Source organism: Symsagittifera roscoffensis, chromosome 7, assembly GCF_963678635.1.
Source record: "Symsagittifera roscoffensis chromosome 7, txSymRosc1.1, whole genome shotgun sequence".
NCBI classification, from domain to species: Eukaryota; Metazoa; Xenacoelomorpha; order Acoela; family Convolutidae; genus Symsagittifera; species Symsagittifera roscoffensis.
In genome coordinates, this window is record NC_087068.1 from 8,095,234 (window position 1) to 8,113,526 (window position 18,293).

At 37.6% G+C, this 18,293-nt stretch overlaps 1 protein-coding gene across 1 annotated transcript in view; it reads right to left on the bottom strand.

Annotated features, from left to right (window-relative positions):
• Window positions 1-2,020: 2,020 nt before the first annotated feature.
• LOC134851022 (stomatin-like protein stl-1) overlaps window positions 2,021-18,293 on the bottom strand; it is a 46,170-nt gene continuing 29,897 nt past the window's right edge. Inside the window, exons 4-7 of the mRNA XM_063866902.1 lie at window positions 14,057-14,192; window positions 5,861-5,995; window positions 4,884-5,012; window positions 2,021-2,169 (exon numbers count right to left, since the gene is read on the bottom strand). Of these exons, the coding sequence (XP_063722972.1) occupies window positions 2,056-2,169; window positions 4,884-5,012; window positions 5,861-5,995; window positions 14,057-14,192 (514 nt within the window). The 3' untranslated portion in view covers window positions 2,021-2,055. The remainder of the gene's footprint in view (window positions 2,170-4,883; window positions 5,013-5,860; window positions 5,996-14,056; window positions 14,193-18,293) is intronic.

Here is an 18,293-nt window from a genome sequence, read left to right on the forward strand (position 1 = left end):
CTTTTGGTTGCCACTTAAGGCTAAATCAATTTACTTGGAATTAGTTTTCCATTTATCAGGTTAAATTACTCTTTGAAGAATTATAGACTTTCCAAATGCTACTTATAGTCTCCTGCCGCCAATTTTCCCTTCAAAGCTAAAATCTATCTTTGGGACAAAACTAATTGTAACTTATTCTGCCATTTACATCTTTCTCCCTGGAGTACTTTGTCTAAGAAAAGCAATTTAGTTTAGAAAATGATTTGCAAGTGAACTTGAAGAGGTCAAAGCTCAAACCGCGAAAAACAACTATTGAGCGTAAGCAAACTTCAAACTTTTTCCTCGAATAAAAAAACAACGTGACCAAAACTTTTTGCAAGCTCTTGCATGTAGTTCAATGCGGAATCTTCCAAAAAATTGACTGCTCATAACTGTGAACAAGTTCCACTGATTAATTGTAATTAATGTATTTTAAACAGTCAACTTTACCACTTCTACTTTTAAAAACAATTAAATTATCACTTTTATCAATTACGACAAAATCTCAAACTCAAATTTCAAAGAAACAAATAGATGCCCAAAAAAACTAGAACAAAATATGATTGACACTTTTTGATTAAATTATCCCCATTCGAGAAAACTGGATCAAGAGGTAAACTTTATTTCGCTTGGAAATTCGATAACAGATTTCACTTTCAAAACCAGAAGTCGATCACATTTTTCTTGACCTTTGTCCTTTCGCTGTTCGATAGTGAATTTTGTCTTCCTTTTAACGAAGGAAATGCCCTGATTTTGAAAAAATTAAAAGTCAAACCGCGAAAGTAAATTTGAGCCTGAACTAATTTGACATTTCAAATTTAACTTTCGTGAAAAAAATGACAAGAAAATCATCGCAACATATATAAGAGTCTCAACTACGTTCATCGACTCTTAATCACTGACAGACTCATCAAAATTTGGTAGGCTGTCGTCTTAACAGCCTTTCAGTAATTTTACCGGGATAAAGTACCTAAAATTTAGCTGATCTTCTGATAGTCAAAACAAATCATTTCGAGCTCTCCTGAAACTCCCATATAACCCATTCGCTTTCAAAACGTTTGTGTCGCAAATGGAAATGTGAGCAGTCCGTTTTTTTAATACCCTGCGGCAGGTGACAAGTAAAATTACAAGAATAGTAAAAAAAAAGACATATCGGGGCGAAAAGCTACATCTGTTTGTGTAATGCAAAAAAAACTTTTCACCTGAGCGACCTGACCTGATATCGTAGCTTTCCAATTCCATTTAATTTAAAAAAAAATCAAAGCTTCACGGTTGAATATATCAAATTTGTCCGCTATATTTTGATAGCACATGCATTAAATTTAACCATCGAAACAATTTATGCAATTTAAAAAAAAAAACGATAAAAAAATCATCGCGACCTATCTAAGAGTCTAAATTATGTTCATCGACTCTTAATCACTGACAGACTCATCAAAATTTGGTAGGCTGTCGTCTTAACAGCCTTTCAGTAATTTTACCGGGATAAAGTACCTAAAATTTAGCTGATCTTCTGATAGTCAAAACAAATCATTTCGAGCTCTCCTGAAACTCCCATATAACCCATTCGCTTTCAAAACGTTTGTGTCGCAAATGGAAATGTGAGCAGTCCGTTTTTTTAATACCCTGCGGCAGGTGACAAGTAAAATTACAAGAATAGTAAAAAAAAAGACATATCGGGGCGAAAAGCTACATCTGTTTGTGTAATGCAAAAAAAACTTTTCACCTGAGCGACCTGACCTGATATCGTAGCTTTCCAATTCCATTTAATTTAAAAAAAAATCAAAGCTTCACGGTTGAATATATCAAATTTGTCCGCTATATTTTGATAGCACATGCATTAAATTTAACCATCGAAACAATTTATGCAATTTAAAAAAAAAAACGATAAAAAAATCATCGCGACCTATCTAAGAGTCTAAATTATGTTCATCGACTCTTAACTATCAGCTCAATAAAAAGACATCAAATGAATATTTATTGAAATCAACTTAAACAGAATAATTGTTTTTTTTTTCAAAAACTGCAACATTATCATTAGTCTTGCCAGCCATCTTTTTCAGGCTCGGGTTCGTCGTCTGAGACTTGGTTAACATTTGATTTGGGTGTCCTCTCCATCTGTTGATTTACTTTCTGGTAGGTAGCTAGAGCCTAAGCAAAATTAAAATCTTATGCATTATTTTTTTTCAACGATATGAAACGCTAAAGAGAAAATTTTGCATCAAAATCATATAAACATCATTAATAATTAGTTATCAAAATGTCAATGAAATTGGTTCTTTTTCCTTCCCCCCCCACACCTCACATCAGCATCAGTTTGATGGTGTAATGAGGGTTTTACAAGGTTATTTACGAAGACCAGATATGTTTGTCATGGCCTAATTAGTTAGCATGTCAATTTTCATAAGCATCGGTTGGTGGGAACAGTTTAAAAGGAAAAAGTGCAGGTGGGTTGGAAAAGGAAAAAGAGCCACGAAATTAAATTAAACCGAAAAAATGGTTGTCTAGGATAAAATTTTTGAATAAAAAATCTACTACAATGAATTTTCAAGAATATTTTATGATCAGTAGCGGACTTAAAGAGGGGTGGGGGGGGGGGGGGGGGAGAGAAGCTGCTTTTTGGTACCATTTTAAGAAACTCATTTTTGGCTAACCTTTAGCGCCAATATATAATAATTTTGAGGGGTAGCGCGCTCCATTTTCCAAAAAAGACCTTTGTGGCATGTTTTTATTCAAAAAAATTGCCTGTAGCGCAGAAAATTTGGTCAGACTAAGGTCTTTATAGTGATTTGGGATAGCTCAAAAATAATTTGGCCGACTTAAAAAAAGGTCGACAAAGTTTAGTTGTTTTGAAAATCTCATGTCCCCTCGAGAAAATCCTAGATCCACGCAAAAGTAGCCCAATTAGACAAAATTGGATCAACAGGTATTATTTTTTCCCGCTAAGATATAAACTGGGCGACATTGGAAACGCATCATACAGATTGAGCTCATTGTTTTTGTCAAAATAAAAAATGTTTTGGAATATGGTAATTTAAAGTAAATAGGCGCTTTTAAAACAAATTAGATCACATTTAAGCAACTACTTCGACATTGATTCCATACTATTTTGGTGTTTCTTGGTAAGCTAGATTGAAAATTGTGCTTAAAATTAACCAAAAAACGCCAATTTTGATCCGCATAAAAGGTGTACTGATAGATTATTGTTCATTTTTGCCGCGTTTTGAGATTAAAACTAAAAATTTCTAGGGATGTGTGGCTGAAACTTGGGTCGAAAAAAAATTCGTTCTATGATATAAATTTAGTTACAATTTGAGACATTTCTGTGTGATCCTTACCAAAAAGTACGACAAAATCTATAGCGACATATCAGAAAAGCTCTGAGGATTTTAAAATTCGCACAAAATTTTATTGAAAGCTTTTTTTCCACGTTTTTAATGTTGCACAGAATATAAAAACTTAAATCCACTTTCGAGCTTAAATATCATTCACGTTTCTTCATGTCCGTGTAGTGTAGATCGTGATATTTTTTTCTTTTATGAGTCTCGATGAAAAAAGTCATTTAAACCTATATAAGCGTTTTCACAACGCTCATTGACACTTAAAGTCGCCAAAACGATCATTCGTTTTATACTAATTGCAAGTTACATCAAAATTTTGCATGCAATGCAGATGATTCTAACGGTAGGTATGTAATGATTTTATAGCGTTCAAAAAAATAATGAGGTCGACCTAAAAAAAAAACAAACATAAAATTCTCTCATTGCAAAAAAACGCGTCTAAGTTCACCGATACCAATATGAAAACATAGCCAACAGACAGTTGGAAAAGAGTCAACGAAGACAAGTGAACAAAAAAAAAACAGTTTTGTTTTTGAAAAAAATCTCAACTTTCGAATTTCAAAGAAACAAATTGATACCCTTAACGCTCTTTGAATTTCTAGAACAGTTTATGAATGGCACTTTTTTGATACAAATAACCCAACTTAGAAAAAATTGGATCAGTAGGTATATTTTTAAACCGCTGAGAAATCTGAACATAAAATCCACATTCGAAACTAGAAGTCGATCACGTTTTTCGTGAACTTCACAATTAAGCTGTTCGATAGTGGAGTTTGCCTTCCTTTTAACAAAAGATATGAACTTAGAAAAATCAAAAGTCAAACCACGAAAAGTAAATTTGATCCTGAAAAATTTCTAGGACTTTTCCTGAAAAAGAAACATCGCGAACTATATAAGAGTGAACTACGTTCATCGACTCTTAAAGCTAATCAAGAGACAGTCGTAAGAGTGATGAAATCAAGGAAACAAAAAACGACAGATTTTTTATTATTGTTTCAACAACGAGTTTCATAGAAGATCACTTTAAAATTTAAAATTACTCTTCTCTTCAGATTTTTCATGCGTGCAAATTGATAACTAAATTTCCACTTTCGAAAAATAAAATCATTCACATTTCTAGACGCCATTTGCACTTCTGTTATTGGAGAGAGTAATCTGCCTCCCATTTAGGAAATGAAATTTAAAATTGTTCATACGCAATTTCAAGACTTTTTCCGAATAAACCTGAATTAAAGTAAGTTATTTTCGTTCAATAACACTTAAAATTCATCGTTTTTCTAATAGTACTCATCTGGTTTTTTACTTGATCACTTCATTGGCGAAAATGATTCTGTCCTCTTCTCTCTATATTAATAAAAAAATTTTGAAAGACTTTCAGTTTTATTACAACGACTGAAATAATTCTTCGTAATGCAAAAAAAAACGATCGCGTAAAAAACCCATGGGCCATAGAGTAAGTTCTCCATTCGTAAATGGTCCGGAGAAGAAAAACTAGTTTGAAGAAAATATTTCTTTGTAACTGACCGTTGACACCATTGAAGATATGTCTCCCGTGTTTGCAGGCAGGAGTAGGGTGTTGTTCTCTTGAGCTAACTTGCCAAATGCCTCTATGTATTGCTCTGCAATGGCCAATGAAGCCGCACTCATCCCGTTCTAAATCAACGTAAAAGCCGGCACTTAAAACCAGGGTTGACACGTTTAAAACAGGGTGTTTAAAGCCGTTTTAAAATCGTTTAAAACGGTGTTTCAAAATTATTTTAAAACAAAGCTATTTTTGCGGTGTCTTTAAAAATATTAGGACGGTAATATCTTTTAACAAATAAGCCGCTATATGATAGTTTCTTTTGACCGGCAGATGTAAGGTTTGCAATGATGTTTTTTTTTGCATCCAAAATTCAGAGGGGATCTAAATCCGCAATGAAGAAAGCTATGGTGTAGGTTTTTGAAAATTGCCCCGAAGTCTGAGATGAAAATACTACATATTTCAGTGGATAAAAATTTTCTTGTAGTAAAATTGTTGTGAAATGAACCTTGTTTATAAAAATGAACCAGATTATTGAGTAAAATGTTTGTAAAAAATACTTCATGCATAAGAAGCCGTTCATAAAATCGAATAGGCATAAAAATTCATCTTCAAAACTCCAAATCCAAAAATCTAGCCAACTGACAGTTGAAAAAGAGCAATGAACGCAATGAAATAGGAAGGAAAAACCTCTTTATCACCAATTATTTTCTATTTAAAATAAATCACCAAGACCTATATAAGAGTACTCACTACACTCATTACTCCTAATAACTTTTCAATTAGATTGAGTACATACTAACTAAATTTTATAAGTCTACAACAACTTTTTTATTTTTGAAAAACTGAACTTAATTTGGCAAACCCAACATTGAAATATCGGTTTCCCGAGATGATAGTGAAAAAAGTCACGGCAGCAGCAACTGAGAACCGTTTCGCAAATGATCGCAGCAAACTAACAAAATCAAACGTAAATTACCTTCCGTTGAAGTGATTGACTGATGGCTTCTATGCTCTTGGCGCGTGCATTTGCCACATTCAGAATGGCCTCTGCCTGTCCCTTGGCCTCATTAATAGACTCCCTCATTTGAGCCTCACTTCTCAGAATAGTCGACTACAACATCCGAAAAAACCATTAATCTGACGAGATCAAAGTTTCTTAAAACTTTCTTTTATAGATATTTTTGACACCGAATTAGAACGAAAGCAGCGACAAAATGAATTTAAAATCCTTAGCCTTTCTTATTTAGTAATCCGCTTTCATAAACTTTTTACACAGACGTGAAGCTGCACTTCGCATACACAAGCAAAAATATGACCGATAATGCTACTGGGAAAAACTGAATGAGTAAAACTTTGAGTCTACAAAATTTCTAATGTGACGCACGCCAATTATGAGTAAACACAATTGCTAAGTGACGCAAATCAATTATGACGCATTCGCAATACCAGTCAATTTTAAAAAAATATATATACCAACTACCATGCCTCAATTTATAGAGCGGACGCATTTTAAATAGTATACGTAAAATTTCATTAAAAACATCCGTCCCTGCCCAGATTCGAACCCTCTTATTTTGTTGCGGGTCTCCTTCACTACCTCTACGCTATATATCCATGATACCTTGAAGCTAAAGTTCTATTTGTAATATAATATTCGGTGTTAATATCCTTAATATTGGCTTTACTTAATAGCTGGATCAAAATGAGCACTTTCAAAATGAACACATTTTGTGGCAACAATTGCATCGCAACAATATTTGCGACTTAGGTTGGAAAAAGTTCTTAGTATACGACAAGCTATGATTGTGTAATTATTTTGCTCCTAAATCGTACTACAATCTGAGGAATTATCGGCTGCAAATTCATTAGCTGTGGAATTTTTTTTGAAACAAAAATATCCCTCGTTTTACAATTTTCTCTTTTTCTTTGCAATGATAACTGTGGTCCAAACATTCCGTGCTACACCGGCTTCTTGTATTAAAATTATGTAAGTATTGCTTCCCTGGTCAAACCCGCTGGGGAAAAACGGCAAAAAAACGCTTACAAGCGCCACTAAAAAATCTGTACTTTCAACTAAAACTCAAACCAAATGAGAACGACATAAAACTTCTGGCTCATTTAGTCAGAAACTTTCAACATATCTTTATAAAATATTCTAAGAGAGGGACCTCGCTCTCAGGAACACGACCACCCTCGCCACCCAAAGACCCACTAGGACCGAGCCTAAAATGTTTCTAAGAGCACATTTGATGCCAATCTATACCAACTTGAGGGTAGCACAAAAATAGCCCAAAAACTACCTTTTTGTCCCGTTTTTTTTTAAACAATTTGCCAGCTGCGAGAAAAATGTTGTCTATCTAGAATCTTTATGGTGTGAGTGTGTTTTAAGACAGCTCCGAACATCATTTTGGTCGACCGAAAAAATGAAACTTTTGAATTTTTTTTTTAGAAAAATCCGCCCGCCCTTCGATGTAACCCTAGATCTGCCCCTGGAGTACATAATAGTCTCTCTCAAGTTAAGGCTTTAAAAAATTCAACTTTCCTTTGTGGAAGAAACTGATTTCCCTTTCAGTTATAAGTATGATGAAGGATTGCATGAGAAACGCCGAAATTAAAGATCACTAATTTTGTACCGTTATAAAGCACAACTGTTCCCTAGTAACTCATTTATACTTTAGAAACCCAAATATCACACCTGCATCCTTCTTCTTTTAATTTCTCCAAAGTATCAAGTTTTGGCTTATTATATGTTGATCTTAGTTGTTGTGATTTGTTTTTAGTATCTTATAATGACCTTCGGTATTTTAATTAATACCAGTTTAGTTACGACCATCGGTCGATATGAACGGAAGTTCAGTTGTTCTTTTTAACGTTCTTAATTCAACTACTTCCTTTTATCGTTTTAACCTTTAAGCTTATGTACATACTTTGTACATATAGAACCATAGAATTAGAATAGTTTATTATGGCGCAGTCAAATGATTCGAACGTGCGTGGAACTCCCCCCTTTTGGCCTAATCACACTCTAGAGCCATCGCATGCCTGGACCCAATGGAGCGACCAATTCCAATTGGCGATCATTGCGAAAGAATATCTGGATTTAGAGCCTACATGGACCAGAGATACCGGAGACGCAAATTCCAATTTTGGAACAAGCAACAGGCAGCGAGTCGGACGCGGAAAAAGCCAACAGAGAGAGCAGGAACAAAAGCACAATGAAACAGTACGAATAGGGAGCGAAGGAAAAAGAGTTTTTACACAAAAGAACCCGAGAGTCAAGATTCTAGCAATATCGTTCTCTGAGTTCTGGACTTTACTAGACGCAGAATTTAACAAACCGCCCAACACTACGTTCGAAAGATATAAACTACTAAATCTAAAGCAAAAATACCGTGAGTCGTACGAACAATTCTGGGGAGCACTGACGGACCTAGACAGCACGTGCAACATCAAGGAATCTGATGAGGCGGAATGGATAAGGGATATCTTCATTTGCAATATGAAGAACACAGCCACCCAGAGGAAGCTACTTTCAGCTACCATAAACCCGTCGGAAGCACTTAACCAAGCCCTAATCGACAAAAAGGGATATTTTAACCACCAGAAACTGACAAATATGTCACGGTCATCGACCAACGGGACAACTTTTAAATCTTTTAGTAACCACAATCATATCAAAAGGAACCAAGTTTAAACATCGAAAGGAGTAACTCGTGCATGAAATGCGGAAATACATTTACGAAAGGGCACTTAAACGTTTGCCCAGCGAAGGACATAACCTGTAAAAACTGTAATTATAAGGGACACTTCGCCAAATTATGTAAATCACGCAATAAGAGACCAACTGTAAATACTGTATCAGATAATTACGTAAATACCGAGAATTGTACATACACAACTCCGGAAAACTCGTGGATGGAAGAAAAAGAATCGTGCGACGTTATAAATGCGTGGAATGAGTACGGACAGAGCGATGATGACGATTTCTCGGTGCTGAGCGTCAGAACTATTTACGACAATAATGGCCTCGAAACAAAGAAACTCCTGGACCTAGGCATCGGCTGGGATATGATTGTAAATATGAACATACCTGTAGATTCAGCAAGCCCTGTAAGTTTTTTAAAACAGAATGTACTACACGAAATTAAACTAAGATACCCGAACCTCAAGATACACCCAGTGGAGAAAAGAATAAAAGACCTATACTGCGGATTCACCAATGATACGATCAATATTTTGGGAAAAATAATTGTCAGAACACAGTCCAATGGGTGGATCAGCGAAGAAACCCCATTCCTCATAACCGGCGGACACGAGCGGAACATATTGGGGAACGACAATTTACCCAAACTGGGCATAGAAATAACGCAGAGGAAATGCCCCCAACCAATCTGCATGGTCAATCAACCCACACTCGAGAGTGAGTACAAAAACTTGCCTTCTTTATCAGACAAAATTTTCAACGAGTTCAAAAACTTATTCACTAGAGTGGGGAAAATACCTAACGATCGAAAGGTAACCCATTTTCACACACCTTTTAAACCAACACAGTCCAAAGGGAGAAGAGTTCCACTCCACTTACTCGCGGGAATGAACGAAGAATTAAAAAGAATGGAAAAAGAAGGTCACATAATAAAATTAGAGAAATGCGACGAAGATTATTTTATCAGCCCAATTGTAATCACTCGGAAAAAGGATACTTCAATAAAACTGGCACTTGACTCTAAGCTTTTAAATGATCAAATTTTTAAAAATAAGTATCAAATGCCGAACATCCATGAACTGATTGATAACATGGCCCTCCAAATTTCAGAAAAATCCAACGGGCGAGTGTGGTTTAGTAATTTAGACCTGAAAAACGCCTATAGCCAACTTAAACTATGCGATCAAACAAGTAAACAGTGCACATTTTAGCATAGTAGGCGGCGAAACGACCGGAACGTATCGATTTCGAACGGGATTTTACGGATTGGGAGACATGCCCAATGAATTCCAACGGGTCATGGACTCACTGTTGAAAAATATTCTGTTTACAAATTGTTACATAGACGACATCCGGGTAGCCTCGCGTGGATCCCTGGAAGAACACAAATCAATAGTGTACAAAATTTTATCAATATTAGATAAGAATAACATGGCAGTTAAATGGAGAAAATGCGCACTTTTTAAATCCGACATCGAATGGCTTGGCTTCAAGATCTCAGGCGATGGAGTACAACCGTTGGTCGGTAAAGCCGACGCAATAAAAAATTTGCCAACCCCGAACAATATTTCTGAACTTCGTTCATTTTTCGGCTCGATAAACCAATATGTAAAATTCGTCCCTAACTTATCGACGTTAAGCTCCCCTCTTCGACCTCTTCTAAAAAAAATCGTTATACAAATGGGATACTAGCCATTCAATAGCGTTTGAGAAGTTAAAAACTGAAATTGTAAATATTGCAGAAAACAGCCATTTCGATATAAAAGAGAAGACAAGACTGAAAACGGACGCTTCACATAGCGGACTAGGGGCAACCCTAGAACAATTACAGGACGACCAGTGGAAAACAATCGCGTTTGCATCCAGATTTTTAAACAACCATGAAATGAAATATTCGACCAACGAATTAGAGTTGCTGGGAGTCGTATGGGCTACAGAACAATTCAGAAACTACCTGTACGGAACAGAATTCCAAATAGTAACTGATCACAAAGCATTACTATCAGCACTTTCGGCAAATCATGGAAACAAAACGATGCATAGCCGATTGACCCGTTGGGTAAACAGACTTTTACCATTCAATTTTAAAATTTCACATTTACCAGGAAAGGACATGGGCTTTACTGACCTTTTATCTAGACTTCCTTCGGGCAAAGCCCTTCCAATTTCCCATTATGACGACGAATTTGTAGTCGCTTCAATCGACAAAACTCAGAACATTTTATCGACTAAACAAGATTCTAAAATAGTTACTGTAAATTCTGTGGAAAGACCAGCGGTCGCTGTAAATACTAATTCACGAGTTAATACAATCCCGTCGGGAAACAAAAATTCAAGCGACGTGATTGGTCAGAATCGGTTGAATAGCTCTTTAGCTTTACTCAATCTCAAGATTTTTGCTGCTATCATATCTTATATCGCTCAGTCGATAAAAATTTGCCACAATAATCACTCTCGGACAGAAAATTGCACTACAATTTGCCAACCAGTCGATAATTCTAAATTTAATTTTAAAAGTATTACCTTTTAGGACAAAGTCCTTTTACATTTCTTACTACTAAACAGACACTTCATACCATCTAACAAAAAAAAACCAGAACTCCCAATGGACAAAAAGAAAGAAACCCTTTTGATCATTCCCGAAGAACATAATATCGCCCTCAAATTCAGAGACTACAGACTTCCACCCGACCACGCAGACCTCTTAAGAAGATTTAAGGCCGACCTGAATTTACCGAATTTCCCAATTCGCCCGGAAAACCACTGTTCGAAGAAATTGCTTCAGATCGTGACTAGAGAAGACAAGGTGCTGTGGGATTTGATAGAGACGATAAAGAGGAATCGACCTATGGGCATACACGGGACTTACATGAAGAACTACACCAAAGACCTACACGTGAAGGATGAGCTACTCTTTTTAGACAATAAATTAGTCGTCCCATCAGGGGAACTCTTAATTCGATGCTACATGAGACTCACCCAGGACAGTTTGGGATGAAATCCCTCGCCGAATATTTGTGGTGGCCGCATATTTACCGGGAAATTTACCATCACGGGAGAACATGTAGCCAATGTCTAAAAGCGGGTAAGAACATTAAAGTGTTACTAGGCACCCATAATATTTCGAAACTCCCGACGTTGACATTCGCGAACGAAGAAATTAAATTGGATTTTGCGGGACCGTTGGACGCGTGCTGGGGTAACAACAAATACATCCTTCTTTGCATTGACCGTTCAACTAAAATTCCTTCGGCCAAGATCGTCAAAAACACCTCTACAAGAAACGTAATTTCAATTCTAAACGATTACTGTCACCTTCATGGATTCCCAAGAAAAATTAGAGTCGACCATGGGTCATGCTTCTTATCACATGATTTCAAAAACTTCTGTGATAATTTTAATATAGAAATTATTTACTGCACTGTCGGAGACCACAAATCCAATGGGATAGTGGAACGATTAGTGTACACAATTAAATCGAAATTACTGGCAATGTCATTCGAAGTACCCAAGCCATCTCTAAACGATTCGATCGAGAAAATCATCTGGAATCTGAGAATCTCAAAACAAACTGCGATCGGCTGTACTGCGTTTGAAAAGCATTTTAATAGAGTAGCGAACACTAGGTGGAAAAATTTTATGTCCAATATTGACCATTTAGATAAAGGGAAGGCTATAATGTCCAAAGAGCGGGCCACTAACTTGGAACTACACGACGTGGCAGAAGATGGCTATTTGGACGAGGAAAAGGACATCACGTCGGACCCAGAAAAAAAACATGCCACTAGCTAGGACTTTCAGCCTACACACAACCCCGGACGTCACTATCCGAACTTCAGAACCACTGGCAAAAAGAAAAGCAGTAATGGGAGGTAACTTATATAGAAAGGTGTCTAACAGGAAAAATAGGGACCCATATTTTAATCTGGTTAAGAAGGATATCATCGATTCATCAGAGCACACAGTTACTCTCGACAACGGTCACGTTTTACGTAAATCGGATCTGGCTATAAAAGGAAAAATACTCCCAGGGCCCAAAAAGATAATAGTGAATCAGACACCCACTGGGCATAATCTTCATACTCATTCGAGAAAAGCTGGATCGATACCCGCTGGTCACTCGAGTCAAGGCACCCCGAGAACGGATAACACCAGAGCAGGGACTAGCGCACCGACCGCGAGCACAGCCACTCAAGACTCTTCAAGATTTTCTTCAGGTTCATCTTCCTTAAATCTAGATTCGTGGGACAGGATAATCGAGGATTACTTTGACAATGTGACCAATAATAACGTACCTCAAAATCCCCATACCGAGTCTAATCAGGGCTTAAGTATTACAGGTCCTGTCGAATCCCTACTACTGAGCTCAGAAAGGACTGTGAACAACGACCCACGGGAGATTGTTGTCATCCACGATGCGAATACTATTGAAGGCTCACAGGAAAATCCTATTATGGTAGACAGTATTCCGGAACAGACGAACAGCGCGACTCCAAAGACCCGAAACTCTAGACCACGCAGAAATGTGGGCCCCCCACAGTTTTACGGAAATCGGAGATTTATAGACGTGGTGCAGGAAAAAGACGACCTAGGGGCGTCAACTTCCTTATTCTCTCCGCCACCGGACTCCCACAGGTCTACTTTCTCGGTCAACTCTCCTTCTGAACTTTTGACTCCATTAGCGGAGGCGCCTTCCAGACAGATTCTCGTCGCAGAAACTACGTTGTCCTTGTCTTCAAGGAACTCTCTCCCGACGGTCAGACTTGCAACATCTACCACGAAGACTCACTTTCACGAGAATTCTTCGGACTCAAATTTAACTTACCCGACCTCAAAGGACCCCACGCTAGAGGTGGACAACTATAGCGAGATCTCATTGACTATAGATTCGGAAGTGAGGGCTAAATTGGATGAGTTTGAGGACCAATTCTTGTAATCGACATATCAATTCAAACTTAACAAAACAATTCTGTAATTTATATTTTACCACCGGACTTTTTAATTTTACCTGTAGATACAATTGTACATGTTAATGTACATGTTGTGGATTAGTTTTATTTAGTTAGTTACCGTATTCTGTAAATTTTGTAATTCTGTATAGCCACCCTGTACATTGCTACATTCTCTTTCAATTGTGGATTCTATTTTGCTTCTGTATATTTACCCTCTGCGCGCAGTTTGTAAAATTCTTCCATTTTCGGAGGGGGAAAAGGGTGTATATAGAGTTATATAGTTAGTTTGCAGTTTCTTTTTTTTCCCGGTGGGAAATGTTGTGATTTGTTTTTAGTATCTTACAATGACCTTCGGTATTTTAATTAATACCAGTTTAGTTACGACCATCGGTCGATATGAACGGAAGTTCAGTTGTTCTTTTTAACGTTCTTAATTCAACTACTTCCTTTTATCGTTTTAACCTTTAAGCTTATGTACATACTTTGTACATATAGAACCATAGAATTAGAAGTGTACCTGTTTGACACCCTCTGCCACATTGATCTCGGAGGCCCTCTTGCCCTCTGACTCAGTGATGGCCGCCCGTTTCTTCCTCTCGGCCGCCACCATCAACTGCATCGCCTCCTTCACCTTCTCCGGCATGTGGATGTCCCTACATAGAAAGACAATAACCCCAATAACCAGGGGCGGATCTAAGATTTTCTCGAGGGGGGGCGGATTTTCAAAAAATTTTCTAAAACTTTGACGACCTTTGTTTTTTTTAGGTCGATCAGATTGATTTTCCGAGCTCTCCCAAAGCAGTAAAAAAAACCCTGTTTTGGCCAAATTTTCTGCGCCAAAATTTTGAAAAAACGGGTCAAAAAAGCCGTTTTTAGGCACTTTTTGGACAATTTTGACCAAATAATTGCGTTTTTTCGGCGCGCGCTCCCCCCTCAAAATTAGAACATATTGGCGCCTTTAGAAAAATTTTAGGGTCGGTCGGCCAAAAATGGATTTCTTAAAAAGTACCAAAGGGGGGAGCTTTTGGGTTGGCAGGGGTTCGAATCCCTGAGACTTTATGTGCCCCCCCCCCCCCTAAATCCGCCCATGCCAATAACTAGAAGTCGTTCACGTTTACTCGCAACATTTCCATTTTCGTAATTGGAGAGCTTAATTTGCCTTCCTTCGAGCAAATCCAGTAGCGTGACCCCCCCCCCCCCCCCTCAATACCCTCAAATTGCGACATACATTTTTGGCTGACCAAACTCAAAAAATTTCTAACGAGAATTTTTGGTCGATTTTTTTCAAGAAAAAACTCAAAACTTCATAAATGCTTTTTTTCATAAATTTTCCTGCGGCAAAATAAGGTCTTTATAGTATTTTCGGATAGCTCGGAAAACCAAAATGGTCGACCTAAAAAAGAACGAAAAAAAACAGCCCCCCGCCCCTCTAGAAAAGTTTCTGAGCACGCCACTCAGCTAATCAATTTGAACTGAACTTAAAAAGAAACCAAACGTCAAAATGCAAAAGATCAAATTTGGCCTCAAAACATTCCGTTCTTTACACTTATCTCGAGGGGCAGATTTTCCAAGAATTCATGAAAAATTTACCGGTCTTTTTGAGGCCGACCAAAAATGTTTTAGAGCTATGCTAAAACACTTTGAAGACCCTTTGTTGGCAAAATTTTTGGGCCGCGGACAAATTTTTGAAAAAAGCGGCCAAAAAGACGAGGAATTTGTTTTAATGGGATGAATGATGGCGTATATATTGGCGCTGAATACACCTTTAGACAAATTTTAGCGCGGTTAGCCGAAAATTGAAGTCTCAAACTAGTACAAAGGGGGACAATACGTCAAAGCCGTGATGGAAAGTCCGCATCCGCCCCCCGTTTTTCCAAAATCTGCACCTGATAGACTACCAATAATATTTGTTCTTCATAGTTGCCATAGTAACATCGCACATTTAGCCATAAAACAACATAAAACAAAAATAAAGACAAAAAATGTGGGTTTAAGCATGATAGTTTAGCTCCTTAAAGGTAACTGGGTCCCGAAGAAATATTTTTGGACCATAAAGATTTCGGAAACAGGGTGCGCTTTTGTTTACTTGTATTTCAAAGGCTTTCGTAAAACGTGGATAACTTTTCTTACTTGCATGTAAAAGGAACCCAACAATTTTACTTGTTTGAAAGGTTGGTGAGTGGCAAAGAGACAACCTGTCTATCTAAGTTGCGTTATCTGGGTGCCTGTGTTCTGTCTATCTTAGTAGAACAGAGCCACTATTTGTCAGCAGCAGTTCTAAATTCTGGCGCTGGAATCTGATTGACAAAATACTAGACAATCAGATTCAAGAAAAATAGCTTCAATTTAAAACGTGGAAATATCGATTTTGCGCATAAATAAAATCTCCCTCTGCCTTTTCGAAGAAACTTTGGGGTTCCACTGCAGTCCTTTGCTAAACTGGTAGGACAACCCACTGACCCTTGGACTCAAGGCTCTTTCAATTCTGCTTACGCGCACAATTCAGAGGGTCCCCGTAAACCCAACCGAATGTGCCTATCCCAACCTTCCAAACACATGCAGAGAAAACTTCTCATCTGATCAATCACAGATTCGAAACAAGGACCCTGGTCTTTTGGGCACGCATCCTACCAGCGGTGCTATACGCACCAGGAAATTTGGCGATAGGTCGATACTTGAACCAATCCGAGTCAATTTCAATTTCCTTAAGAATTACACAGGCTTAGAAGCGCTTTTTCATTGCGCGTTGGATGAATATTGAAATGTGGTGGAGTCGGAGTTTTTTGTTCTTCAAAACAAAAAACGTTACGCTACTAGGAAAAACTGAATGAATAAAACTTTGAGGCTACAAAATTCTTTATGTGAAGCACACCAATTATGAGTCTACAGAATAGCTAGGTGACGCAAGCCAATTATGACGCATTAGCAGTACCAGCCAATTTGAAAAAAAAATAAAGATGCCGCAATTTATAGAGCGGACGCATTTTAACTAGTAGACGAAAAAGTTCATTAAAAACATCCGACCCTGCCCAGGTTCGAACCTTCTTATTTTGTTGTGAGTCTCCTTCCCTACCTCTACGCTACAGATCCATGATACCTTGAGCTAAATTGCTACTGTAATATAATCGTTTGTGAATATTCTTAGCATTGGCTGTACTTAATAGCTGGTTTTTGATCCAAATGAACACAATTTATCGCAACAATATTTGCGTCGCACCAATATTTGCGACTTAAGTTGGAAAAAAGAAAGTGCATACTATAACACAAGCTTTGCTTGTGTAATTATGGATTTAACTTGCCTAAGTTTTTGAAAAAAGCAACGTTTTACAGATAGAAAAATAGTGATTTAAGGAGCTTGTAAAATTTACATTTCGACCTGAAGATTCAATTATTACTTCTACTGAAAATTTGCGGGGGCGGGAGTTCAAAAGAGCCTACAGAATTAAATGCCTATTTTCCACTTATCCCCCTATCAATTTTTAAAAGCTACTAATGTTGTCATATTTCAGTGAAACTTGGAATGGTGAAAAAAACTAACAACTGTGAACTGGTGTATTTTTTCCTGTGGGCTGTTCTCATAGCCCCCCAGGTGTGATGTTACGTTGTAAAGTGTGAAGGACTGGACAAACTTAACTGTTCACAATAGCTGGTTTCTTCACGTTCCATTGCGTTATGACACCCTTTTTCAAATTTTCAAACTTAACTTTCAAATGTGCTGAAGAGCTTTTATGATAATTTGCAAAGTTTTGCAAGCCCCCCCACCTTCGAACTTCGAATAAAAAAATTGTTCATATAGCTCGATTGTTTTGTATAAAAGTTGGGTTTTAAGTGTGAGAGAGGGTCCAGAATCGGCTCCCTCTCCCCACATGCGAATTATAAGTATTTTTCTGTCCACATTGTCCGATTGCTACAGAAATCGGCATCTGTACCATGTAAAAATTACTTACCCTAAAATTGATGCTTATGTGAGATGGGGGCGGATTTAGGGCGGGGCGGACACCCCCCCTCCCCTCAGGGATTCGACCCCCTGCCGACCCAAAGGGTCCCCCCTTTGATACTTTTTCAGAAATCCCTTTTTGGCCGACCGACCCTAAAAGTTTTCTAAAGGCGCCTTTGGCGCCAATATATACTAACTTTGAGGGGGAGCGCGCGCCAAAAAAACGCTATTTTTTTGTCAACAATTTTCAAAAAGTGCCCAAAAACGGCTTTTTTTTTTACTGTTTTTTCAAAAATTTGCCTGCGGTGCTTTGGGAGAGCTCGAAAAACCAATTTGGTCGACCTAAAAAAAAGGTCGTCAAAATTTTGGAAAATTTTTTGAAAATCCGCCCCCCAAAACACACAAAACAAGGGGTTGCTCAGAAACTGTTCACACGTCATTTTGCATGTAAGACACGTTGTAAAAAGTTAATTCACCTGTTCGCTTTGCTGACACGTTTTATCGCAGTTTTTAACCTGAACAGTCATTTTAAATAGATATTCATAAATTGAATTTCAAAAAAATAAAAGGCGGGCCTGGAAAAGAGCCAATTTCTCCTCAAGCGTAATAAACCTGCCTCATGTATTAACCTGCCACTTTATTTGGCTCTTTTTCCTTTTCACCCCCACCTGAAAATTTTTACATGTAAATTTGTTGACCAAATTGTCCTATTCTTATGAAAATTTACATATCGGCTAATAAGACCACGACAAACATATTTGGTCTTCATGCTCAACCTCGTAAAACCACTCGTTACACTAAAAATTGAAGCTCGTGT